The 26390-nt window shown below is 40.2% G+C and overlaps 1 protein-coding gene across 2 annotated transcripts; it reads right to left on the bottom strand.

Moving 5' to 3' along the window:
* Window positions 1-1931: 1931 nt before the first annotated feature.
* MRPS31 (mitochondrial ribosomal protein S31) lies at window positions 1932-25262 on the bottom strand. 2 transcript variants are annotated; one of them, XM_086612560.1, is made up of 7 exons: window positions 25138-25262; window positions 20737-21045; window positions 19862-20020; window positions 14845-14991; window positions 11704-11777; window positions 7681-7824; window positions 1932-2302 (listed from the first exon to the last, which is right to left on the bottom strand). In XM_086612560.1, the coding sequence occupies exons 1-7, from the start codon at window positions 25260-25262 to the stop codon at window positions 2091-2093; spliced, it is 1170 nt and encodes a 389-aa protein (XP_086468686.1). In that variant the 3' UTR covers window positions 1932-2090. The 2 variants fall into 2 exon arrangements, with proteins under 2 accessions (XP_086468686.1, XP_086468680.1); XM_086612554.1 differs by having other exon boundaries at window positions 20737-21027.
* Between the last annotated feature and the right edge of the window lie 1128 nt (window positions 25263-26390).

The raw sequence follows: 26390 nt of genomic DNA, 5'->3' as shown, positions 1-26390 counted from the left end.
CCACTTGGGCTCTCTCAACGTGCCTTGAGCAGTCCCCATAAGCATCTGTACGTACGCACAGCTAGGTCTGATTATTCAAATCCTGTTGCCTAGTATTAACTCTCAAATCTATATTTAAGCACCTAAGTAGGACTTACTACAGCTTTCCAAAGATCCTAAGCACCAAGAGCTCTTGTTAAGAGCTTGTCAAGGTACTGACCTCTTAATGAATCTGTTTAAACAATAACATTCACCTCGATCTCAGTGCTATGAAATTCAGTACTTTCATACACAGCTAATGCTCCCGAACCTCTTCCAGCAAGAGCCAAGCTTGTGAGTGTCCTTTCACGTCAAAACACAGGTTAGATGCAAATACACAGAAGAGCTATTTCTAAAAGCCCACGATGAATTCAAGTACCTTGCTTTAGAAAAGTTTTGAAATATAGTGTTTTTTAAATACAGCAGAATGCAGCCTGTGCATCACAGTTGGGTAGAAATTGGGGAAAATAGTATTTTTGAAGTAAAATGTACCTGGTCATCAAACCAAAAACTGAAACTTATATTTTTTAAGATATACTTTGATATAATTCTCAACTCTCTTCATTCCAAAGCCAGGAAAGCCTCTGAAAATTTCTGCAGACTTTGAACCTTGCTGTTCTTACAGCTAGGAAGTCAAAAAGCTGCTTTTCCCTTCCACAGCCCAAGTCTTGCTCTTTGCCAGACAGGCAAACTCACAACCTGCAGATGAGCAGAACATAGCAACAATATTCCAACTCATAGAAAAAGGCCAACTCTTTATTTTTCATTTGCTTTTTGTAATTCTATCTAAAAATCAGTTTGCACAAGAAGCCAGTGTTTTACCTTCACTCCAAAACTTCCTCCTTCCTGCTTGATATACAAGGAAATGTTACAAAAAGACAGGAGCATATTTATGGGACCAATAGCTGCTAAAGTGGTTGGAATGAATGCGAGAGAACAAGGAAGAACACAACACGTGAGTCTGGAAATGCTCTGGAAAGTTAAGCAGCAAAATGTAATCCAGGATTCTGCATGACCGAATAGGTAATTCTAGACAAAAATTTAACAAAAGATAAAGGAAGTAAAATACACTGCAATTGCTTAATAGAGCCAAAGGCCCATATACATTTAATTAGAATATAAGATCATCTAGAAAATACGAAACTACTCCACCAATGTCAGAGGACCAGACAGAAAACAGCAGTGGCACCATGCAACAGCAATCTGCATGTGACAACTCTTCTCGCCAGCAATGTCAAGTCCTCTTTCCAGTCCTGCAGACACAGGAGGAAAGGCCTCGGCTCCAAACACTGTAGTAATCATAAAACTTCTTGCTCTAATGAAACAGAACCTTATGGATTACTTGACAACGTTTTTAGACAACAAGTAAGGATGGGAAGTTCGTCGAAAGCTTCAGAATGGATGTACGGATGGTAGGAGAGACTTCTCGTGTTATTTTATATAACTCACCAGTATTGTGCTGTGCACACATCTCAGGAATACCATCGCCTTCCATGGAGCATTCAATTCAAATGACTTGGTCATTGCCAAAAATTTTAAAACAAACCAATAATTAGTGAAAGGAGGACAGAAAGGATTAATACCATTCAAATGCCAGTGCATTTAATGAATTAGGAAAATGAACTGTTACTATCTCAGTTAACAGCTTTTCAAATTAGAGTTGTATCAGGAGTTTTTAAAAATGAAAGCATTGCAAGTTTTCCAGAAAGGGAAAGATCATCAAAGCTGTTGAGATACAGACCAAGTGCGAAGAGTATACGAAGTGGAATTAGACCTAATATTTTGTATGGTCAAAAGATTAGTTTCAAATTTAAAAGACAACAATTTTGATAAACTAAATTTTAAATGGATATTCTACAAAAGCCGTACTTTTCAGTTCCTCCTTTTGTTGTCAAAAAATATCTACGTATACACAGACATACACACATTACCGTATGATCTTTCAGTTTATTATTTAAAATACAACTTTCAGGTCACATGATTACTGTGCACTGACAGTTATTTCCATTATAAGAAATCATTAATTTTGACATAATGATTCTTCATTTCAAGGTTAAGCACTTTCCCAAGTCTTAAATCTCTTTAAGAAGTTCCTTCTTTTCCTCAAAATACTTCTGAAACCACTCAATGTGTTCAATCTTCTGTTTAACACTAAGGTATGGGTTTTTTGAAAGCCCACAGATAACTAGTTCCATGAAGTGGCGAATAGGTCCTTGCTTGGGAAAGACTTCGAGGTGTTTCTCCAGAAAGATATGTTCGTGAAACTCAGCATCATCCTCCATCCCTAAAAGAAGGGACAAAAAAATGAGAAAGTTATTATCATAACAGCAAATTTAACAAAGTAAGAAAAGATATAGTTTGCAAATAATCTTAAATTAGTAAAAATAATGGCTCTGTGCCTTTTAATTTCTTTGCACAGTTAAGCCAAACATACAGAAGTGGAAGAAACTGCAGAATTTTAAGACATTAATTTTTCCCTCCACACAAAAAACATCGGCATATATCATACTCCTGTCTACTGTATTACTTCCATTTTATTCTCTCATTTATAAGAATATCTAATATTGAAATCAACTTTCTGGCTGACAACCTCGCTGAAAGCTGATGACAGGGCAGGAGCGGGGGGAATAATTAAAAAAATAAATAAATCTTCTTGCTGAAAACCTGTTTGTTCAATATGTGAAAGTTTTGATTCATCATGGGTACCACCTTTTAGATTAGGGACACTTTCTTAATAAATTATTTAAGAAACACTGATTACCTAAATTCTGCAGGAGCTCCAAGACTACAAGCTACTCTTGAACAAATGAGGCAACCTCATAAAGTATCTATTACTGAACAGCTAACATCTAACATACTTGCCTGTTCATTCCAAGTCATGGTTCTAACACCCTACTGCTATCCAACGTGCATACAAAATTGTTTTTCTAACACTTTCTGAATCTGTGAGCGTATGCCGACGTAAAAGTGTCGTGTATCTCACCAGCTGCTAAGTTGTAATCAGCACAAGAGATAACCCCTTCAACAGCATCCACAGGAACATGGGACAAGGGATTATTTAGATCTCTAATCAAGCACAGCTCAGATCCTACAGTAATTTTGTGTTGTCTGTCCTGTAGATTTCCTTTGGTGTTGTTCATACTATGATGCTAGCATGTACAAGACAAAGACTCAGAACACAAATTGCTACATACAGAAAAAAGGCTGTTTTCACAGTTCCCGATTCAAAGAAAAAAAAACAAACAAGGAAAACTGGGATTTGCAATTGAAAGATTCTTCTTCAGTTGGAGATACATGAAAATTTTTATTTGATCCCAATTTGCTATAGATTTGTAAATGACATTTGCACTTTTAAGTAAAAATGCGTTATTAGAGAAAAATACTGCATATGAACATTTCCAAAAGACAAAAATGCGAAGTCTACACCATAAACATGAGTGTACATGTTTTTCTATACTAGCTAGGATAAGATAGATTATTTGACGAGATTAAATCCGGAATATTAAAATTGATGTAATTAAGCCATGTCAGTCCTAGACTTCCGCCTGTATTAGAGCTTCTACACTTTCAGAATAAATTACGTGCACCTCTGAGATGGAGAAGTCTCTCTTGTATTTGTCAAGTTCGTGTTATTTCTTTCCTGTTTTAAACTAGGTACTGCAATATCTGAACGAGCTAGGAAATACCTCTATTTTTCCTACAGATTTTTCCCAGAAACATGTGCTTATCAATACCAGCTACAAGCCATTTATCTCCCTTGTCCTTGAAAAAGAAAGCAAGTTTCTTTAGATATAAGGAAGAAAGTCTTCACTGTGAGGGTAGTGAGGCACTGGAACAGGTTGCCCAGAGAAGCTGTGGCTGCCCTATCCCTAGAAGTGCTCAAGGACAGGTTGGATGAGGCTTTGAATAACCTGATCTAGGGGAAGATGTCCCTGTCCATGGCAGAGGAGTTGGAACTAGATGATCTTTAAGGTCCCTTCCAACTCTGACCATTCTACAATTCTATGATTCTTCAGAAGCTCTTTTCGTTTCCTTTATGATAAAAAAAAAAAAAAAAAAAAAAGGTCATGTCAGCTTCAGAAGGTACATTTCTGATGTGCTTGGAAACCTGTGTCTGCTTACAGAAGCACAGAGATGATCCTTTTACCATGCCACCCATATTGACTTTCCCCTCACCAAGGGAAGGCAGAATCTCTCTGTACCTAGATGCTACTGGTTGCTTTCACAAGCTAACATCCTTTCCAGATTTCCATACTTCTGTTGGTCACAAAAATCCAAGAGAAACAAACCAATAAAACTCTGCTGAAAGAATTTGAATAATCCTGCCAGTAAGATTTGGTCTTTTGGGAATAGAGGGTATCGGAAGAGGTTATGTTTAATTAATTATTTTTCCAATTTTCAACTCTAACCTGAAAGAAATTAAACCATTTAGTCTCACACACAAATTCAGGTCAGAAGAAACTATTACATCATGTATTTTGATCTCCCATTTGTCAAAGACATGATATATGGTTTGGGGATGAAGTGCTAAGTCTAAACATTTCAGTTAGACCACATATTTTAGTCCTCAAAAAAATAAAGTCTGCATCACAAAGAGAGATCACAATTGCCCAAAGCATCAGAGGCAGAGACCTCTGGTGGGAACTGATTAGATGAGATATGCTTGCACGACTCCCCCACCCCCAGCAAGCCATAACTCCTGCTGCATGGGAAGAACAAGCCTGCCCCTCACCCTCTCTTGCACCATCTTCAGAAACCTAATTTGAAAGAACATGCATGGTGGGAGTCCAAAGTAGAGGATTTTCTTTATCAACCTCAAAGCAAGAAATCACTCTCAATATCCTATTTCCAATCCCTTATGTGCTACAAAATAGAAAGTCTGAGGAATTTCTCTAGCTAAAACACTAACCCTCCCAAGAGATGACCAACCTTATCTGAAAGACGACATCTCAAATGCAGACGTCCATCCTTACAGGGAGAGTTGCTGACATCCTCATTGTAAATAAAGAGGACCAAGTATCCTGATCTAGTGAAAGATGTCCCTGTCCATGGCAGGTGGGTTGGACTAGATGATCTTTAAAGGTTCCTTCCAACCCAAAGCACTCTATGATTCCAGGATTTTTAGAATGAGAAAAATCATGCCTTTATAGCAGGTCCCTAGGATAGACCCAGAATTAGTAAACCAAATCCAATTTAAAATGACTGCGCGACATTTGCCACCTCTCTTGGTAAACTGATCCAATGCTTCTCTGCTGGGAACAGCATCTCAGCAAAACAGCCACAAGAGGACTTGGCAAACTTTTGCTTACAGAAGCCACCTTGGGCAAATGAGGCATTAATTTTCTGAGATTTCCATTAAACCTATCGCTTCTGCCATAACAATATCTGGCCCAGCAGAAGCATTTGCTCCTCAGAACAAGGTGCTAAAGCAAAGTCACAGAAATAATCTGCACTGTCCTTTTTAACCACTGCACTCCTCAGGATTCGAGTCAAGGCATAAATACACAGAACTCATTTTGAAAAGGGGCAGAACTGAACATTTTCCCCAACTTTTTGCCATGGCAAGTCATGGAGCAGAACTAAAGCTACTAGAAGCAGAGGCAAGCAGAAAGGAGGAGGAATGAGAATGACATTACACAAGCTATACTAATGGTTTGCTAATCTGGTAAAAATTAATCAGAGGTCAGAGAGATGGAGAGGAAAAAAAGGTAGTTTTCTACTTAACAGCATCTTCAACTGCAGAGAAGTGCAAGAACACGCAGGCAGGAGCAGACAACAGGGCAGTGAGGCAGTGGGAAAACTGCTGCTGGCTACTGCAGCAAGCCTTTCCATCTAGCCTCATCTTCAGATGTTCGCATCAGGACCAGAGAAGTTTTAAAAATCACAGCCTTGCCCTGATGCCTCAAAGCACAGCACAGTGCCCCGGTAAAGCACTCTAACAAGAACACCAGAGATGCTCTGAAGCCAAGAAAAACAGTTATAAGCTGTATTTTTTCTTTTTTATATTTAAAACTTTAAATGCTCTCACAACACTATAAGTTGAGTATACGTGCTTTCTAAATAGAAAATTGAATTACACAAACATTTTTAAAGCCAAATGCTTGTGGCATAAAAGAAGAATCACACATTTCTTGATACAGTACAAGCTGAAGTAATGTCCTCCTATTGAGGGAGATGACCTACAAAACGGCGAAATTAACAGTGGGAAGGGGCATCCTTCTTTTGCAGAGCCTCTGAAAGTACTGTATGTTGAAATAATTGGAGCGAGTTTCTCAAGCTTTTAACTGTGCTTTGACATACCTGACCTGATTAACAGCTTGTGGCTGACAGTTTGATAGGATGGAATTTACTGACTTGATATTTCAACCTGAGAGGTGATAGATTTTGGAACGCTCCACCAGAATGTTCCACATGACTAGTCTTTGTGGACAAATCAATAAAGATTCTTGTTTAAGTATATGTAAAGACTCTTTGTCCATTCGCCACCCCATCCCAGACAGCACGGTTCCGGCCACATTGCTGTAACAGAAAAACCATTGGCTGCCAAAGACGCCTGGTCCACTTACAGCCCCAGACAGCAGGGTTCCAGCCACATTACAACAACAGAAAAACCATTGGTCGCAGTGGTTTTAAGCTTGCAAAAACACGACTAGAATATACTCAGATTTCTACATGATGGAACAAATCAGTTCTGGGAGCAGTGATTAAATTCTGTAAAGAAACGGCCAAAATAGGATGAGAATAAACAGTAAGAAACAATGAAGCACATTATGCAATTTGCAACTCAGTATAGGACAGATTTTCAAAGATTCCCAGCTTCAGATACTAACCTGTTTTGCTTTCAGTGACTGAATCATTCTAAAGTAGTTGTGTTTGATGTCTTTAAGGTCTCTTTTGGGGGGGCGGGGGGGGGGGGGAGCAAACCACAGCCAAGTTCTCCCTGAAGTTATGAAGTCCCCATTCCCAAAGCGTACACTTGCTTTCTGTAGTTCTTCTTCCCTTCCTTAGCATTCTCTCTCTCTCTGCTGGCTTAACTTCACACAGAGGTTTGTTGTTTTTTTTTTTTTTAATGGTAATAAAAATAAATACTGTGCACAAAGATGTCTCGTTAAGATAGATACCCAGAACGAGTGAATATTGTGACTGTTTTTTCTTACGAAACAGATAGAACAAAGGGAGCAAACAACTGTTTTAACACTCAGCCAGTGCAGATACGGAACTGGCAGACAGCTGATTAGGATCCAGCTAGCCACTTGGTCTGAGAGCCGCACCAAAGAACAGAATCAGCATTATAAAACACACATAGCAGTTTTAAGATTCCTCACCCTCTGCTAGAAGCTTCTTAAAGAAGCTGCACAGTAAAAGGTATTATGTAATAGACTTGAATGGCCTTTTGGTGTTGAAAGCGGGGGAGTGAGTGAGTTTTGGCAGCGGCCAGTACTCGGATCAGCCAAACCACCTGCAGGACTTCACCTGAAGAGTGCCAGAATGAGTTCATCTGACGCATCTCTGATTTGGGACAGTTGGAAAATTCTATTTGTTTACTATCGAATGCATGACTCCCAGCTGAAACACTATGTTAAACAGTCGAAGGTCCTAACATGCTCTAATTCCCAAAAAAGATAAATATAGACAGATAATAAAAGTTAACGCTGCACGTACCAGCTTCATTGTCAATTGGGAAGTCCCACAGTATTCCTTCTTTTGTCCACTGGATCATCTCCTCAAAACCGTTTCGGGGAGGCTGTGCAGTTACTGCTGCAATTTCCTTTGCAAATTCCAGATCCCAAATTGTTGGTGAAGATACTAAAAAAGAAATTTTGCAAACATCTGTCAGCATGCCAAAGACTTCTCACTAGTTAAAACAAAGTCCTTTAACATTAACGTTTCAGCTAATAACTAATACTTTCAGCTGCCCAAATTATTCTACCTTAGATGCCAGCATCGCCTTTCTCAAATGAGACTTCTCTGTTGAAATGACAGTCTGTTAAATTCTCAAACGTCTGGTGAAAACATATTCTGAACCTCTAGAGGACAATTTCTTTTTAAGCCTTTCACACAGAGCAGAAATTAAATTTTTCCACAATATTTTTTTCCTTTTTGTCTTTCACAAATTGTACACACAGCAAACTCTGAACTTGACTGGTGCACTTCGCTAAAGTAATCTTGCCTTCTACAGGAGTTTTGAGGTACTTCACAACTATACTCTCCTTCAGGGAGACAATTCAATCTACAAATCAAGACAATTCTTTCCCCAGCACTCGTGTAAGTGTCCCAGTTTTTGTCTCTCGGGCTTGAGAAATCCCAATTTCCTATTCTTCTCCCAAAGTCAAACAGCCCCTTTAAGGACACATCTTTCCTGATGCATATTATTATTACTAATTTTTTTTAATCAAAGCATACTCAAACAGCAGCAGTTACTCTTAAGGAGTTCCTGCCCCTTGGCCCAGGAGAACTGGTCACAAGCCCAGACTGAACCGCATCGCTGAAGTGAAGGGAACAAGCTGTTACCACAGGACAGGGAGGAACTGCTGAGAGTGCCTGGGGCTGCTGTCTCATGAGCTGGCATAAATCGAGCTCCCCTTTGATTTCTTGTCTCTCCGAGTTATCAATTCACCCTAAGCTCCTTGGAGCAGAGATCCTGATGTGAGTTCAAATGTTACAGCCCATTTGAAGTGGATCATGGCCAATCGGCTATTATGTTACTACAGCTAAGCATAAGTATTTGAAACGAAGATATAATTTCATCTTTGGCTCAATGGCTTACAACTCAACCAGATTTAAAAAAAGAAAAAAATAATCTCCCCCCTCATTCAAGAAAAAAACAAAATGAAAGAGCAAACAGTATTTTTACATACTGAAAAGTGTTAAATCAGAAGATACTTTTTCAAATTATCTCTTACTTAGCAAGGAAATTTCCAGAACTATATTCCCTAGCTGCCTACTTTGATTTGAAGGCTGGAGGCAGGAAAAAAATACAGATAAAAGACAACATGAGAAATCATACCAAAATGAAATTATTGCCCACATCTTAAAGAATATCTTCTAATAATGCGCTACTAATAAATCTGCTAACAGAAGAGATCAGAAGCTCTTTTTTTCCGGCTTGCAGAAAAGGTAATAAACATATTTTCACCTCCGTGAAACAGAAAATAACACTGATATTTTATGTTAACAGATATGAATAATTTTTTCAGGATGCCAATTTACTTTCCAGTTAACATTCAGGTTTTCAAAATAAATATTCAATACATAACAGAACTTGATTTCTGTCACGTATAAACAGTATTATAACTCATTATCTCCACTAACATAAGCCAAGAAAGTGAAAGGAAATGTATCAAGGTATCAAGTATCATGCTGGTATTTCCCAAGATTAATGCAAAAATTTTTTTGTCATCAGTCTTAGTCAGTAAGCCAAATAATAAGCTTCCCAGCTTAGAATATATTGTAGAATTCCTCAAGGCTACCTGGAATCAAACAAGGAAACACCATATAAAAAGCTGAAAGAAGTTTATTCTTAATACCTAATTACAAACCCAATAAAGTCCACTTGCTCTCTTACACAACTTACGCACATTGCAGTTTTTTGTTTAAAAAAAAAAAAACTTATCTAGGATGACTACTATGCGCCCTTGTATCTGCATTGTGTTCATGCAAAAAAGAAAGGTTAAATTCTCACCATGCTACCTGAGTAAATTTGATTCAACTCAAATGTCAGTTACCTGACCATCACATTTGTCAAGATAGCTAGAAACAAATGCTGCATCACTCAGTATGTTTTTATATGTAAAATGGATCAGTTTTAAGGAAACCGTCAGTCTTATCCATTCTAATAAGCAACCTTCATAGTCCATCATAGAGTTGACTACATACAGAAAGCTCACAGCTGCTTGAAAATATGCAAATAGTCCTGTCTGACATTTTAATAAAGAAATTAAGTATACAAATGAATTTCTCCCTGCAGCTTCACGTGTAAAAAAAAGGAGAAAACTACTCAGCTAGTATCTGGCAAAAACTATCAGTCCTACTCTTGAAACAGAAACAAATACCTATCTAAGATATCAGTGATGAACACTATTTCTTCTGCAGCTGCTGGCTTTATCCATCATTCTAAGTTACTACACTGGAATAAAGTCTTTTCTGCAAAAGGCCACAAAATAGCTTAGGGAAATCAGCGTATTAAAGATCAGGGCTAACAATGCACAGTTTCATTGCTCAGAAAGAAAAGTGAGGGAGTTGTTTAAATGACTTGCCCATATTCAAACACTCTTAGCCAAAACCCAATCTGTAGTAAAGCTGTCTTCATGTGTGAAAGCTATTCCCCTTATGTGGCATTAAGACTGTTTCTGCAGAGCTGTACCATTCAGTGAATGTGAAAGTACATCATACCTGTTTTGCTGTTATTTTTTGTTTTTATCTTACAGGAGAATGGATTGAGAGCAGCACGGAGGAAAAGGACTTGCAGGTGCTGGTGGATGAGAAGCTCAACATGAGCCAGCAATGTGCGCTTGCAGCCCAGAAAGTCAATTGTATCCTGGGCCGCATCAAAAGAAGCGTGGCCAGCAGGTCGAGGGAGGTGATTCTGCCCCTCTACTCTGCTCTCCTGAGGCCCCACCTGAAGTACTGCCTTCAGCTCTGGGGCCCTCCAACAAAAGGACATGGAGCTGTTGGAGCAGGTTCAGAGGGCCACAGAGATGATCCAAGGGCTGGAGCACCAAGGCTGAGAGAGTTGGAGTTGTTCAGCCTGGAAAGGCTCCAGGGAGACCTTCTGGCAGCCTCTCTGTACTTAAAGGAGGACAAAGTAAGGGAGACAAACTTTTTAGCAGGGCCTCTAGTGATAGGACAAAGGGTAATGGTTTTAAACTAAAAGAGGGTAGATTTCAGCTACCTGTAAGGAAGAAATTCCTCACTATGAGGGTGGTGAAAAACTGGAACGGGCTGCCCAGAAAGGCTGTAGATGCCCAATTCCTGGAAACATTCAAGATCAGGATGAACAGGGCTCTGAGCAACCTGATCTGGTTGAAGATGTCCCTGCTCATTGCAAGGACATTGGACTAGATGACCTTTAAAGGTCCCTTCCAACCCAAACCATTCTACAATTCTACAGTTGTAAACATTTATGAAGAGCTTTGCAGTAGGTAAAGCAAGGCATTGTTTGTCAGCCACTTACAGAATCTTTCAAGCTACACATACAACAGTAAACAAGAGAAGGCCACAAAGCAATCAAACACATGGTCTTGATTTTTTTCTACCCTGCTTATATTTAGCCACCTGTAAAGCACGCATGTTTCCCTGGGATCACAGTCTTGCGTTTCTTTGCCATAAAACGAATACTGTAAGTTTGCAACCTGATCAAATAACCTACTAGAGCCAACATACTCATCCTCCAGGCTAGTTTTACACTCACAGAAGAAAGATGAGCATTAGTGACAAAAAGCCAGTTTTACCCTTCAAGTTCAGTAACGGAATGTCCTGATTAGTACAGAAAACATTAATCTATTACACTGCATGGAAGTTTTGCTTACTAAAACTCAGAGTCACATTACAGTATTCATTTTTTTATAGGTCTGAAAGCAGGAAGTTAACAGGTCTTAAGTCTCCTTCACAACAGTGAATCTTTTGATATTCTAAAAATTCAGAACTTGGCTTCACTGGGTTTTTCATTATTGAATTTCCACTAACCTGTTTTCAGTGCATTTTCTGTTTCTGCAGAAGCCTTAGTGAATATATTAAGCCTCCTTCCTACTTTGAGACTTCTATAAACAAAAAAAGAAAAATGATATTTAGTATTTCACAACACTTCACAACATTGCCAGATAACAAATTTAAAAGCACAAAATATTCTCATGAACTAACAGATCTCTGGAGGAAAAAAATGAGATAGTGATTCTCACTAAAGTCTCAGGCTTTTAACCAGAGAAAATGTTTATGACTTTATTATTCGTCTGTAACAGAGTTTCCCAAAACATTTCCGTGTGAAAGAACGAGCAGAAATCAAACATTATATTTGCAGGCATTTTTAACTGAAATATTTAGGAAACCGAACACAGCTAAATAGTATCAAACCACAGTACTCAAGCAAGTTTACAAAGTTGCAAATAAAAAGTGAATCTGGTGATTTGGGTTTTTTCCCTGTAAAAAATATTGCACAATTCAGGAAGAGAAAAGGCAACAGCTAAATCAAACAATTCCTGCTTTATGACACAAATAGCCTTTTTGGAAGATTACACAGCCACCTTCTCTGCCATATGGCAAACACTCAAAGTATATCTGTATGATATATTTTAAATAGCACCACTCTGATGCTCTCTCTTCTGAATATGAAAGTATTTCACTCTGATGATCTATTTTTAATCATATTTATCTTTACCATAAGCCTATACTAATTTTTTTTTTTAAATCCAAGAGTTCAACAAGTAATCAAAATAAATTTTCTTATAAATGGAAACAAAGAAAAAAAATCAATGCCTTTACTGTAGGATACACTGAACTTTAGAAAAAAACTATTCTTTTAATCATACAATCTTCCAGGTTTCCACTGAAATTCTAATGATTCCTACTTTATGTTATTACATATTCACAGTTACCTTGGCAATACTTGCCCTTCCTGACCTTAAAATTTCACCTCTCTGAATTTACTGCGGATTTCTGATGGCCACAACTACGTCTGCAAACCTGCTCTTGTCATATTACATTTTACTGATGTGACTACCCTGGACCTATTTCAGCACAGAGTAATCTAATTACGGAGCCTTAAAAGAATGTTGATTTAGGACTACATTTTCCAATCTGTGTTTAACTCCCAATAACATTGGCCAAAGATACAAGCATAACTTGGAAGAACATTTATTTCAAAATGACTAGTTCAAATGACTATGAAGCAACATCACTCATTTCATTGAAATCTACTAACTCCATGTAAACTTAGATATTCTTCTTAACCCTTTTTTTTTTTAATATTATCAATAAATAACTATACCCGTTAGATTTTCAGGGATGCAGGAGGAAATTTAGGACTGAAACCGGAGACAGTTTGCTCATTACAGGGATTTTTAAAACTATTTTAAGCTACTGTTCCTGAAGTTATATACCAAGTACAGTTTCATCACACAAAGAGAGCAAGACAGCTTCTCAGATATCATAAATTTAATAAATGTTTTCAAATATAAGTGAAAATAACTTCACTTTGAAGTATCTTAATAAATAAAAAGTTTAGCAAAGAAACAAAATAATGGACACTGTACAAGCACATAATAGCTCAGGTTTTCAGTTTATACTTCTAGATCATATTATTTCTATTCTTTCAAACCTCAAAAAACTTTCAATCCAATACCTTCAATAAAGTATTTCTCACACTCAGTCAAGAATCATAGCCTAATAACAAAACTACTTTTGTGTGACTACCAACTCCAGCTGATAATTATCCCCCGATTAAAAATATCCATAGAACTACTCAGCAACTAACAGAGTCAGCTCCATGCTCCTCAAACCGGCAGCTTACAGCTGAACGAAAATCCCCGGATAGAAATATCTAAGACAGACGGGCTTGATCTAGAACCTTGTTCCGCTTCTTCCCTTCAAGTTCCATTACAAGAAGCCACTCTTGCACTTTCTACAAGCTTTGCTTGAGAAAACAAAACATTGCTTGCTGGTCTTATAACACGGAAGAGGCTCAAGAGATACTTCCTTAACATATTAACAGTTTGGTAGCTCAAGAGCAAGGAAGTTACTCAGAAACATTTCAGCAAGCAGGTTAAGTCCTTCTAATGACTGTCTATAAGCCACTTCTTTGAGGTTTTGGCATGATCTATACGGCTCAATGCATATGTTCCAATTTGTTCCTTACAAAAAGTCACAATTCTCTGTGTATGATATATCGAAATAGATGTCTCAGCCCAAGAGTGCAGAATATTGTATATCTACTTACCCATGTATTTATGCTTTTTTTTTCCCTTAGTTATCCAAATTCTGTATTCAGCATTATCTATCTAAACACAAAAGACTCCCTCAACTTCCAGGCCCTAACCCCCAAAAAAGGCAATTAATTTGCAAAATAAATTGATGATTAGAGAAGTTGATCTTACTAAAATCAAAACTGCTAGAGAAAGAAAATACTGAGAAGAAATGTGATGATGAGCTGCCATGGGAAAATCAAAAGACTGCAGGCAAGAAAGCAGCATAGCTTACAGGAGTAAAACAAAAATTTAAGAGCACTCCGCAATTCATTAAGAAACAGGCTTGCCACATAAACCAGCAGCAAGATAAATTTAAGAGGACCCTGAAATCATCATGTAAATTATAAAGTTAATTTCATAGACAATTATAATGTCACAGACAATACAGAAACCACGGAATGACTTATCAGTTGCAACAAGGTGGTAAAAAATAAAAAAGAACAACTTTAACAGAATGGATGAAACTTTTCTAAACGCACAACTTTGATAAAAATTTTCCATTAGAAGAAAGTAAGCCTTCAAAGCCTTCATTTCCCAAAAGTTAAGAAAGTGACATAAAATTGTACTATGCATAAGTGAGAATAATTTAAACTAGTTAAAACAAACACAATTACATTTCAGCACTAATTATTTTTAATTATCTAAAATTTAATATTAAAAAAGTGCAATTATTTGTTTAGCTGGCTAACTAATGTGTTCTCACAGAAGTTTATTTCAACACTAACAGTGCTTTTCTTGAAAAATACTTCAGTAATTTCTTTAAGCTCTGAAGTATCATGGTAACATGAACATGTACAACTAGATTTAAAATATTATCCATCAGTAATTTTTTGCACACTCCTCCTATTAGCAGAGAACACAAAAATACCTTCTGGAGTCAAAAGACTGAGGTGATAATCTTTCAGGCTTGATTCTTTGACCATCCTCATCGAACTCCAAGGAAATGCGATTGTATATCCTCGCACCTCTCTGAGCTGGGGACTGTCTTTTAACTGCCATTTCTGCAATAACGTTGCTGAAATTAAAGACATGAAAGTAAAAAGTCAACAGATCAACACAGCAAGGAACTTTGTCACATACATTAACCAGAAACTCTATTCTCAATTGGCTTCATAAGCATCTATAAGATAGAATTATACATTCCTCACAAAACACTCATTTTTAAGTCGTTATTTAAGTCTTACTTTTTAAACCACGTCAGTTGTTACATTCCATACAGATTAAATGAAAAGTGCCATTTTAGCCTAGTAAATCTACAATGAATGCTTTCTTTGAAATTATTTAGCTTCCAACTAAGAGTAAAATTTCATATATCTGCATACCAATATTCACAGAGTGCACTAGGTATGTTTTGCTGAAGTAAATGAGGAATTTCTCCAGATACAAGGAATATGCTGAAATAAGGAGGTAAATCTCATCAGTTTTTTTGGACAGCAACCGACACTGCCCCAGGACAGAGCTGAGCTGCTGCAGACCCAAAAGAAGCTTGCCTTCACACATCAGCTGACACGGGTCAATCATGTCACCCTGATAAGTAGGTCACCTTTCCTGATCCACTGCAATCTGTTGCATTGCATAATCACATTACAGCATTAACAGACCTCCTCTTCCTTCATAATTCTGTAGTCAAAATCATACATGAAAAGCAAACGCTCTGATCTCTTCCAGCACCGTACGCAGCTCGTTCTCAACGCAACGGGCAAAACGCACCACCTTTCTGCCTCCACCAATTAGTCCCCTTAACTGGTTAAGTCTGTTCATTGGTAAAGACCAAGCTGGTAATTCTTCCTCACAGCTATCTTCTCTGCCCAACCACTTCCAGTTACGCGCAGCCATTCAAAATTGCAGTGCTCAAGTTTTAAGACATAAATATGGTCTCAAAAAAACCCCAAAAATGGGCCAAGGGAAAAATACTACATATCCATTTTATGAAAATCTGAATGAAATTCAAACTAATTTTTTGGCAGTTAAAGTCGAAAGAGATTTTATTGACAAGAAAGAAATACTTCTGGAAAATTGTAAAAGTTAATTGCCACAGCAACACAGTAGGATTTCTCTTCGGTCTTAGATGTGGTTTCAAATGGCACAAGAAGAATAGCAAGGCTCTTCAAGTACCTTCTTTGAAAGAAAGGCATCTGAAAACAAGTTTTAAATAATTTCGTTTTAACCTTCAGGAAAAAACAATCTCAGATTACTTGCATATCTCACACTAGAAATTACTCTACGAAGTGCCTGCTGGCATTACCGAGGCTTGACACACTTCTGGGGGTCAAAGGGACATAATTCCTAAGGTCAGTCACACACAGCCCAGCCCAACTGCTTGACTTGACTATGACCTACAAGGCTGGAGTGATCCTGTGCTACAGGGGGATTAGGTTTCCTCAGAGAAGCTCTCCTCACAGCTAACCTTGATTTATTTGTGGTTTTGCACAGTAAGTCTGGACAGACCATGCTACCAAGCTACCAGAACATGCAGTCAACAGTATTACATTTCTCACTGGGAAGTCCTAATGTCAACCCATCATTGGTATATGAACATTTCTGGCAGCAACATTAATCACTCCATCATTACAAGTGCACCTGCATTAACTAAAAATAAAACTACAAAGATGTTTTTAGTGACTTTTGTAATGAAAAACATCAGATTACAAAGTCATACTCCAACCCCAGCGTACCTACAGTGGTCGGATATTACATGATATTGCCTCATGTGCCAACATGACATTAAAAACCTAAGTTCCGAGATACTTCTGCCTTCCAGAGACAGGAAGAGGGAGAGCTTTGGTAACAACCACAGATTCCCTCTCTTTCCTGATTACCAACCAATAATTATAACACTAAAAATGGAGACCCAAGGACCTTTGGATATACTTTAGTCTAAGTTCCGAATGACTTTTCTTCTTCTTCACCCAAAACAGGAGCTGAAATTTCAACTTGTAGTGCTGCAGATTTTATTTTGGTATAGTGCTGTTGTAATTTCCACTGAGTGAAACTTCATCCCACACTGAGGAAAATAAATTCCTGTATCGTTAATATTTTCCCCTGCTAGCGAACACGCTGTCCTCACACTGGCTACAAAACAAGGCAACGTGACAACTGCATACAACAGTGACCTCTGGAGGTCATGCCACAATCCTGGAAAAAAAAAAAAATTGGTAAAACCAAAAGATCTGGACAACGTACAATTTATTATGTATCACAAATCTTAATAGCAGTATCCCGATTTTTTTTGCAGTTGAACATTACATGGCTCTACTGTTTGTGAACCTATCTCATCTTTGAATAGTTTTAATTAATGGAGGAATATATATCAGCTTTTAAAATGTGTCAGTATATTGAATGCAAAACCTTTATAGGAAAAAAATGAAAAGTTGAAATGCCTGTATCAACTCAAATTCAACACAAAATAACCATGTATGAATAAAAGTAATTGCTTTCTAATACATCAAAAGCATTTTAATGCCTTGTGTGGATTGAGGTATTCTGGAGCATAAAGTAATGCCCAAGCAAGTCTGAGGGCTGCTGGGCTTTTTAAAATCAAAGCTGAAAGTACCACATTTATCTCAGAGCCTGACTGTGAAAGGTTACTATTAACCAAGTTTTCAGTCATGAAAATAAGCAAGTCTTTCTTGAAAACTCATCCACTGATAAGAGTTTTGAACTGAAGAGTTACCTAACTATTAAGGAAGAAAACAGAACTTTTCAGCATATAGTCAGCGAGGAAAAGGGGGGGGGAAAAAAAAAGTATATTCCCAGGGGAAAACAGTTAGTTCACAAAGCTGCCTCAGGGAATAGAACTTTCCAACTCAAAGCACAGCAAGCCAGCCATGATATTCCTAGCCAACCAAAAAGGCTGGTTTTGGTTGAGGAAAATGCATTTTAGTAACCATAGTGATTCATCGACAAGCATGTTATAAAATATTGTAATAGCACATCTTAACTCATCAATCAACTACAGAGAGGCACTATACAGCTGCAGGGACTTCGGCTTTTAAATTTCTGAAGAATTTAAACTCTCTTTCAACAGAAAAAAAGCCTTTTTGCCTAGACTATGACTTCCTTAGACACCTTCTTTCTGCCACAGCTGCCTAAGTGCTTCAGGAAAAGCACAATGGGTGGTGAGGACAGCGAGCCCTTGGTGCCAGTGGGCAGACCAAGCACATTTACAGACAAGTACGTATACCTTAAGGAATAGATGCAGGCACATATGCGGTTAGCCACTGCATGCATTGGCTCGTCAGTACCAGTACAGTCCTCAGACATCTTTATCAGGTACTGAAATAGGTTCTAATTACACTTAAGTTGGTCACCCACAGCTGATGCCATTATCAAGACATTAGCGTACTCTGCTCTTCTGAAAATCCTAGTGTTAGAGATGGAACAACCTCACTGGTAATTAACAGTTTAATGAACATATCCTTTATGTAAAATAGTCCTTATTTATTCTCCTTACATTAGGAAGTGTCTCAAGTTTTTTGTAATACTGCACACAAAAAAGCAAACAAAAAAATGCAGAAATACATCGATTTTACATAAAACAGCCAGACTTCTAACCTTTAAAGCAATTCATTTTCACTCCAAGAGCCTGTGGAGAGATAAGCTGTTCTTGAGATCTCCTACATTCAGCCTGAAAGGACATTATGACAACAGAGCAGACACACAGTCTTTGGGAATGTACTACCTAAAACCATACTTCCTCCTCAAATAGCACAGACTTCAAACATTCGGAGAGAATTTCAGTCTGCTCTTTACAACTACCATTAGCACTCTTGGTAGAGAATCATGAATACAGGCTAAAAGGGAAACTTGCAGTTTCTCCCTTTTCCCTTCACAACCTCTGAGGAACATGCATTTTGTTTAACAAAGTTATTCACTGAGCACTGTATAGCCCAGTCTCTTTGCAACCATCTAACTCAAACTATGTGCAAGCATCTGTCACGTTCTTCCTTAGTTTTCACTCACTTAACTGGAAGACATGAGCCACAAGCATCGTTAGCTTGTTGGCTGCTCTGTTTGCAGTACGTTGATAAACATACAAAGCAGATCCCTTACCTAGAGCAACCTAAAAATAAAAATGCATGGATCGAACTTAAATCCTGGTTTGGGACAAATTCATTTTCTCAGAACAAACTAAAACTAAGATAAGCAGCTTGCAGTTCACACTGCAATCAGCCATAAATAAAGGTTTCACATTCCTATTTTACTGAAGATTCAATTTTCTGTTTAGTTCAGCACTTCACCTGGATTTAATGCCTTATTTTCTGAGTAGTTATCTGAATACTAGCTGAAAAAAAAAAAAAGACTGAAAAATCTGTCTTTAACCATCATCCAAAAGAGCAGTATGCACAACTGTTTCAGTTTCCAAACAAATGTTTCTCATCCCTTTGAAAGCCACACTGGAAACAGAGTTAAGCCAAGAGATGAGTTTCTTGGGTTGACTGGAAAATTTTGAAAGGAAGGGTGGGGCTATAAATAGAGCTGCTCTAGTTAGTTCTGCAGAGCTGTCATGAAAATTCACCAGTCCAGACAGAACGTCTGAAATGTCTACAAATTCATCCATTGTGTGAGAATTTCAGAAGCTTGGAGGAAAAAAAAAAAAAAAAAACCCAAAACTGTTATTTTGCTAGCCTGCTCAAGCAAGTAATGATCCTGGGCAGGAAAAGAATTTCATTTCTGCAAAACCATTTTAGAACAAGGATGGCAAAGTTTAGGAAGTTTGGTATAACAAGACCAACAATGTTCCCAATATTCATTAATTCCAAGGATAACCTGTCCAAATGTATCTTTTAGGGCCATCTTTCCAACACAGAACCCAGTCACTTTCAAGATGACATTGCAAAATCAGAATTTCAAACATTATTGAGAATAACATTCAATAAACAGACCGTAAGTTAATAATTCCTCCCTTTTTCTGTTTATCTGTGGTTTCTTCATGTCTTCTTAGTTGTGCAAGTAGTTCTGATTCTGTCTTTTTCTTATTGAGTGACAGGGAAGACGCGACTGCGGAAGCAGCCTCCACCAGTTCTGGATTCAAAGGCTTGCCTCTGTAAGAGACACAACAGATATGGAAACACAAAAAAATAAAAGCCTTGATATATTTAAATTGTCATTGCTGTACTGTCATTTTATGTCTTAATAACTCAGAAGTCACAGTTACACATAATCTCAAATGGGAGTGGCCAGGGGGACGGCCAGGTTTGCCCTATGTTGCACTAATCATCAATTGCCAAACGACACTGACAAGCTCTTGTTCTCAAACCTGGGAAAACGGCAGCCCTGCACCACTGCATGCACCACTGCACACCCCCTCTGACCTGAAGCCTGAAGACCACAGGCAGCACAGACCTGCAAGCTTATAAACATGACGTAACACATTGCGAAGGGGAGCCACTCACAAAACTTGACAATCATGATGCCATTCTTAAATATTTTTTTTCCCTTTTTCCTCAGTTTTATCATATTTTATCTGAACAGTATTTCCCCCCTCCCATTAAAACAACTTTCCATGGGCATATGCCAGTGCTACCTTTCGAGAATCTCAGTGCAGAAAAGGTAGCATATGGTAGAAAGCACACAACATCTTTTGTCCAGATTCCCCGTGATTAACTGCAATCTACATCTGTACAGCACATTCCGTTACAAGATTTTTTTTTTTCCATACTTGGAAATGGCATCTGATGCTTTACTTTGTCCTAGATAATGAAAAGAACAATTTGAAAAAAAAGAGAAAACAGACTCAGAAGAGTTTGTTATACTTTACCGCTTGATGTCTTCTGTAGTTCTCTGAAGCATGGTACCTTCACTGTCCGGGCCTTCCAGCTTGTTTGTGTCTTGTTTTTTGACCTCACGTGTTTTTAACTGTTCGAGTTTCCTCCTGTAGCTCACTTCTACTTTCATGTTACCAATAAGGTCTAACAACTTCTGCTTTGGTGTTTCTGCTGTACTCTCCTGACTCTTTGATGCCCCTTCGGTGGTGCTGTCTTTCGAAGATGTAGATTTATCTTTCTCAGTAGAAAGGACGCTGCTTGTGCTGATGACTCTCTGTATTTTCCTAGAAGATATACAAAGTTTAAAATAAATAAATAAATAGATAAATAAATAAATAAATGTCACAAGTTACAAATAGGATCCAAGGCTGAATGTCATAAGCCTACAAAAAAACACCAGTTACAACTGTCTAGGTGTAATTGAGTGCAAACTGAGTATAACTACATGTCAAACATGTACCTTTTGACTTTTGAGAAAGGCTAAGGCACTATTTAAAACTTTTGATTATTTACAGTTTCTTCATCATAAAAATCAAGTAAACTTTATTTCCTCCACAAATAAACTGCTTAATCTATGAACTTAAAACTTTTACAGTATCTCTGCATTAGGTAGCAGACTGAGAATTTGAATCTACTGGTACCTGATACTTATATTCATTAGTACTACAGAAAAGTCACTGAAACTCTTAAAATGAGGCAACAAAGAGAATCACAGAATCATAGAACGGTTAGGGTTGGAAGGGACCTCAAAGATCATCTAGTTTCAACCCCCCTGCCATGGGCAGAGAAATTCTCCACTACACCAGGTTGCCCAAAGCCTCATCTAACCTGGCCTTGAACACTTCCAGGGATGGGGCATCCACAACTTCTCTGGGCAACCTGTTCCAGTGTCTCACCACCCTCACAGTGAAAAATTTCTTCCTTATATCTAATCGAAATCTCCCTTCTTTCAGTTTAAATCCATTGCCCCTTGTCCTGTCACTACACGCCTTTGTAAAAAGTCCCTCCCCAGCTTTCCTGTAGGCCCCCTTTAGGTACTGGAAGGCTGCTATAAGATCACCCCGGAGCCTTCTCTTCTCCAGGCTGAACAGCCCCAACTCTCTCAGTCTGTCTTCATAGCAGAGGTACTCCAGCCCTCGGATCATCTTTGTGGCCCTCCCCTGGACTCGCTCTAGCAGCTCCATGTCCTTCTTATGTTGGGGACTCTAGAGCTGAACACAGTATTCCAGGTGGGGTCTCACGAGAGCTGAGTAGAGGGACAGAATCACTTCCCTCGACCCGCTGGCCACGCTTCTTTTGATACAGCCCAGGATACGATTTGCTTTCTGGGCTGTCAGCGCACATTGCCGGCTCATGTTGAGCTTCTCATCCACCAGCACTCCCAAGTCCTTTTCCTCCGTGCTGCTCTCAATCCATTCTCCGTCCAGCCTGTACTTGTGCTTGGGATTGCCCCGACCCACGTGCAGGACCTTGCACTTGGCCTTGTTGAACTTCATGAGGTTCTCACAGGCCCACCTCTCCAGCCTGTCAAGGTCCCTCTGGATGGCATCCCTTCCCACCAGCGTGTCCACAACATCACACAATTTGGTGTCATCTGCAAACTTGCTGAGGGTGCATTCGATCCCACTGTCCATGTTGCCAACAAAGATAGTAAATAGCACTGGTCCCAGTACTGACCCCTGAGGAACACCACTCGTCACAGGCCTCCACATGGACATTGAACCGTTGACCACAACTCTTTGAGTAAGACCATCCAGCCAATTCCTTATCCACCGAGTGGTCCATCCATCAAAACCATGTCTTTCCAGTTTAGAGACAAGGATGTCGTGTGGGACAGTATCAAATGCTTTGGATAAATCCAGGTAGACGACGTCAGTTGCTCTTCCCCTATCCATCAATGCCGTAACCTCATCATAGAAGGCCACCAAACTAGTCAGGCAAGATTTGCCCTTAGTGAAGCCATGTTGGCTGTCACCAATCACCTCCTTATTTTCCATGTGCCTTAGCATAGTCGCCAGGAGGATCTGCTCCATGATCTTGCCGGGCATAGAGGTGAGACTGACTGGCCTGTAGTTCCCTGGGTCTTCTTTTTTCCCCTTTTTGAAGATGGGGTCTATGTTTCCCCTCTTCCAGTCATCGGGAACTTCACCAGATTGCCACGACTTCTGAAATATGATGGATAGTGGCTTAGCAACTTCATCAGCCAGTTCCCTCAGGACCCACGGATGCACCTCATCTGGTCCCATGGACTTGTCCACCTTCAGGTTCTTCAGATGGTCTCGGACCTGATCTTCTCCTACAGTGGGTGGTTCTTCATTCTCACAGTCCCTGCCTTTGCCTTCTGTGACTTGGGCTGTGCCACTGGAGCTCTTGCCAGTGAAGACTGAGGCAAAGAAGTCATTGAGAACCTCAGCCTTCTCCATATCCCAGGTAGCCAGGTCCCCCGTTTCCTTCCGGAGAGGTCTTACATTTTCTTTAGATCTCTTTTTATCACTGACATATCTATCGAAGTTTTTCTTGTTGCCCTTGATGTCCCTGGCCAGAAAACACTCCCACTTGCCTGAAAAAAGATTGTACACACACATTTAGATTCACATCATTTCACACTTGTGGCACTACAACGGATCACATTCCCCTACCCTACGTCCTGCAACATAGCAGCCAGAAGTATGTGCAGCCATATGGGGAAACGGATCCTGCCTCAAGATAATCCAGTAATGACCAAAAAAGTTATTTTGGTGATTTTTCCCTCTGAAACAGCTCCTCTACCTCGTTTACCACATCACTGCAAAGAAGCTAAATCTGGCACGGTGCAGGCAAGGATGCAAAGCCAGGGACAGCAGAGAGCTGCTCAGGATATTACTGCAACACAGACACAACTGCATTCTCTGGAAAAACTATCATAAAATTCAAAGAACTGTTCTCTTTAACATCCTAAAATGAAATGTTTAAACCTTTAAATTCACAACTACTTTTTTGTTTAAAAATCACCTTCAAGTTCCTAAAATAAAGAAAAAACTTACAATTAAATATTTATTTTCATTCAAAATAAAACACTTGAATAGATCTTGTCCCTGCCCAGTGGGCATGGGGGTTGGAACTAGATAATCTTTAAGGTCTCTTCCAACGCAAACCATTCTATGATTCTACAATCTTAAAACAACTCAAAAAATCTGATGGAATTCTGACATATTTTCCCCCCTCACACACACACCTCTCTGGCTAAAAAAAGAGAGAAAACTGCTAGTATCAGCAGGCACCACATCATTACTTCAGTCACTCTGCACTTCATAAACTGTCAGCATTAAATTGTCAGCATTAAACCCTAAACTTCTATGTTGAGAAGCAACAGGAAAATTTACAGAAAGCTTCAGAACCACACTATTGAGAAGACGGTAGGAGTCCTGCTGTTTTACACTGAGCCGTTCTCCATGGATCTTTTTCAAACACATGTTTTTCATTAATTCAGGCTGCATGCTCCTTAGAACTATTTATCCATTCAGAGATCTTTGCTTACAGCGTCAGAAAAACACAGCAAGACCGCAAGCCTTAAACATGTAACGCCAGCAGCACGATGCAGTTTCATAGAATGGCACAGGCTGGAAGGGACCTCAGAGATCATCTAATCCGACCTCCCTGTCACGGGCAGGGACGCCTCTAAACTAGATCAGGCTACTCAAGGCTCCGTCCAACTTGGCCTTGAACACCTCCAGGGAGGGGGCATCCACAACCTCTCTGGGGTTTGTGCTACTGTATTTCACCCGCCATGAGGTTTGTCTTCTGCTCGGAAGCCCCCCCTTGAAAAGCAAACACCCGACAAAAGAAACCCAGCGGCTTTATAGGTGAGGCTGTCACAGTGAGGCTCTTTCAAAAACACCGAGGAGCTTTGAGACAACTCAAATCCACGCACGACTGACTTTTCATTAAAAACAGTTATAGCCTTTTAATAAAAATGGAAACGAACTTCCGAATGCTACTTTTGGCCAGTGCTTTGGGCACGTACCTCTGCCAACAGCCAGCACCGCTCTGCCGGCACACCCGGCTGTACAACGACGCTCAGGTCACACGTGCACATCGCTCGCACCACCCGAGGATGAGGACGGCGAGCAAAGCGACACGGGAAACACAACCCAAACCACTCCCCGACACTCGACTTCCCCTTCCCAGCGACTTCTGCCCGCTGGTGCCAACAGCACACGGCCCCGGCGGGCACACGGCGGCACCGAGGGCACGGGGTGGGCCCCCGCACCCCACCCGCCCGGCCCGGGCGCCACGGTCACGGGAGGAAGTCGCCAAAACACGAGGCGGCCACGACGCGAAGCGACGCGCGGCGCACACCGCCCGGCAAAGCCCTCCCGCCCCCCAGGTGAAGGATTTACGGGAAGCCACGGTACCTGGGAGGCCTCCCCTCCGGCCGCGCCACCCCCATCGCCTCCCGGCCGCTCGCTGGCCCGGCGAGGAGCCGCGCGGCGAGGCGACAGGAGCCGCCGGCCGCGCCGCCCCAGCCGCGGCTCCACATCGTGCCCGCGGCGCGGCGACCCGCTGCGCTCCGTGCCCCTGCGCGCTCCCGCCGCGGCCCGTGCCCCTGCGCGCTCCCGCCGCCGCTGCCGGCGGGGAACGGGAGCTGCGCCGAGCGTTCCGCGCACCAGCGTTCCGCCCGCCCCGCTGGGTTCCGGCTGGGAGCAGCGGCGCTGCCTGGTCCTCTGCCAAAACCGTCCCGGTCACAGCCAGTTTCTTGGGGATTTTCACTTGGTGCCAGGAGTTGCAGGCACGTAAACCAAGTCTTGGGATGGCCCCCGTGGAGCGTTTAATGGTTGGAGAAGACCAGATATCCACGAGGGTTCCGGCTGGGGCCACAAAGCACTTACTTCTAATGATCTTGTGAATGAAACAAAAATATTTGTGTTTATTAAGTTCACATGTCTAGTCAGATCGTACTCATTATTTCTGCCGTTGAATACTCACTAATTGGCTCTCCATTAGGGACACTGGTTCTGCTCCAGTGGGAGGATGGCTCACCCATGCCAATTTCCTAAGCATTAAGTACCTAATTCTTGATTTTTAAGAACTAGATTTAGTAGATTCAACAGATGCAAATTCCCAAAAGAGTCCCTTTTTTAGACTTTCATCAGCAGTACAGATGAGGACAACCGAAACAGGTAGGAGCATCCAGAACTGTGCTGTCATGATATCTGAAGAGCGAAGTTACCCCTCCAAAGAACAAATGATCTTGTATTTCTGAGCGTAAGTTGCTTTAAGAAATTCAAAGTAACTTCCTTTACAGCCAGCTAATTCAAGCATCTCTTACCTCTCTCTGAATCTCGTGGTACCGAAAACGTTAAATATAAATCACTGGGCCACAGGTTTGAGCCGGTACCGTGCTTTCAGTGCCTGGCTGGTCCCATAGCAGTGTTTTGGCACCCAGCTCCTGTTCACTGCCTCGTTTCTCGCCATTTTCAGAGGGAATTCAGGTACCCAAGGAGGAGCATGGAGCCCCTCTCTGCATCCGGCATGGGTGCTGTGCTTTTTCACATATGCTTCCCTTCCAGCTGGGCAGCAGATGTCAACCACAACTCAGAGGTATCATGTAGGAAGCACGGGCCAGCAAGGGATGGGAAAAAGGAGAAAACTTTCTTTTTCTGGACAA

This window comes from Tauraco erythrolophus, chromosome 1 (assembly GCF_009769465.1).
Source record: "Tauraco erythrolophus isolate bTauEry1 chromosome 1, bTauEry1.pri, whole genome shotgun sequence".
Taxonomy (NCBI): Eukaryota; Metazoa; Chordata; class Aves; order Musophagiformes; family Musophagidae; genus Tauraco; species Tauraco erythrolophus.
The sequence above is the reverse complement of the archived record's forward strand: the minus strand, read 5'-3'. Positions and strand labels throughout refer to the sequence as shown.

Bases quoted from the DNA above. Each gene is read 5' to 3' on its own strand.
- MRPS31 (XM_086612560.1), bottom strand. From the start codon at position 25,262: ATGTGGAGCCGCGGCTGGGGCGGCGCGGCCGGCGGCTCCTGTCGCCTC. The intron at 11,778-14,844 runs GTATTTTTGTGT...TTTTGTTTATAG, and splicing joins CAGTCTTTTGACTCCAGAAG to AAGTCTCAAAGTAGGAAGGA. The intron at 7,825-11,703 runs GTTAGTGGAAAT...TTTCTTTTTTAG, and splicing joins AGAAAATGCACTGAAAACAG to TATCTTCACCAACAATTTGG.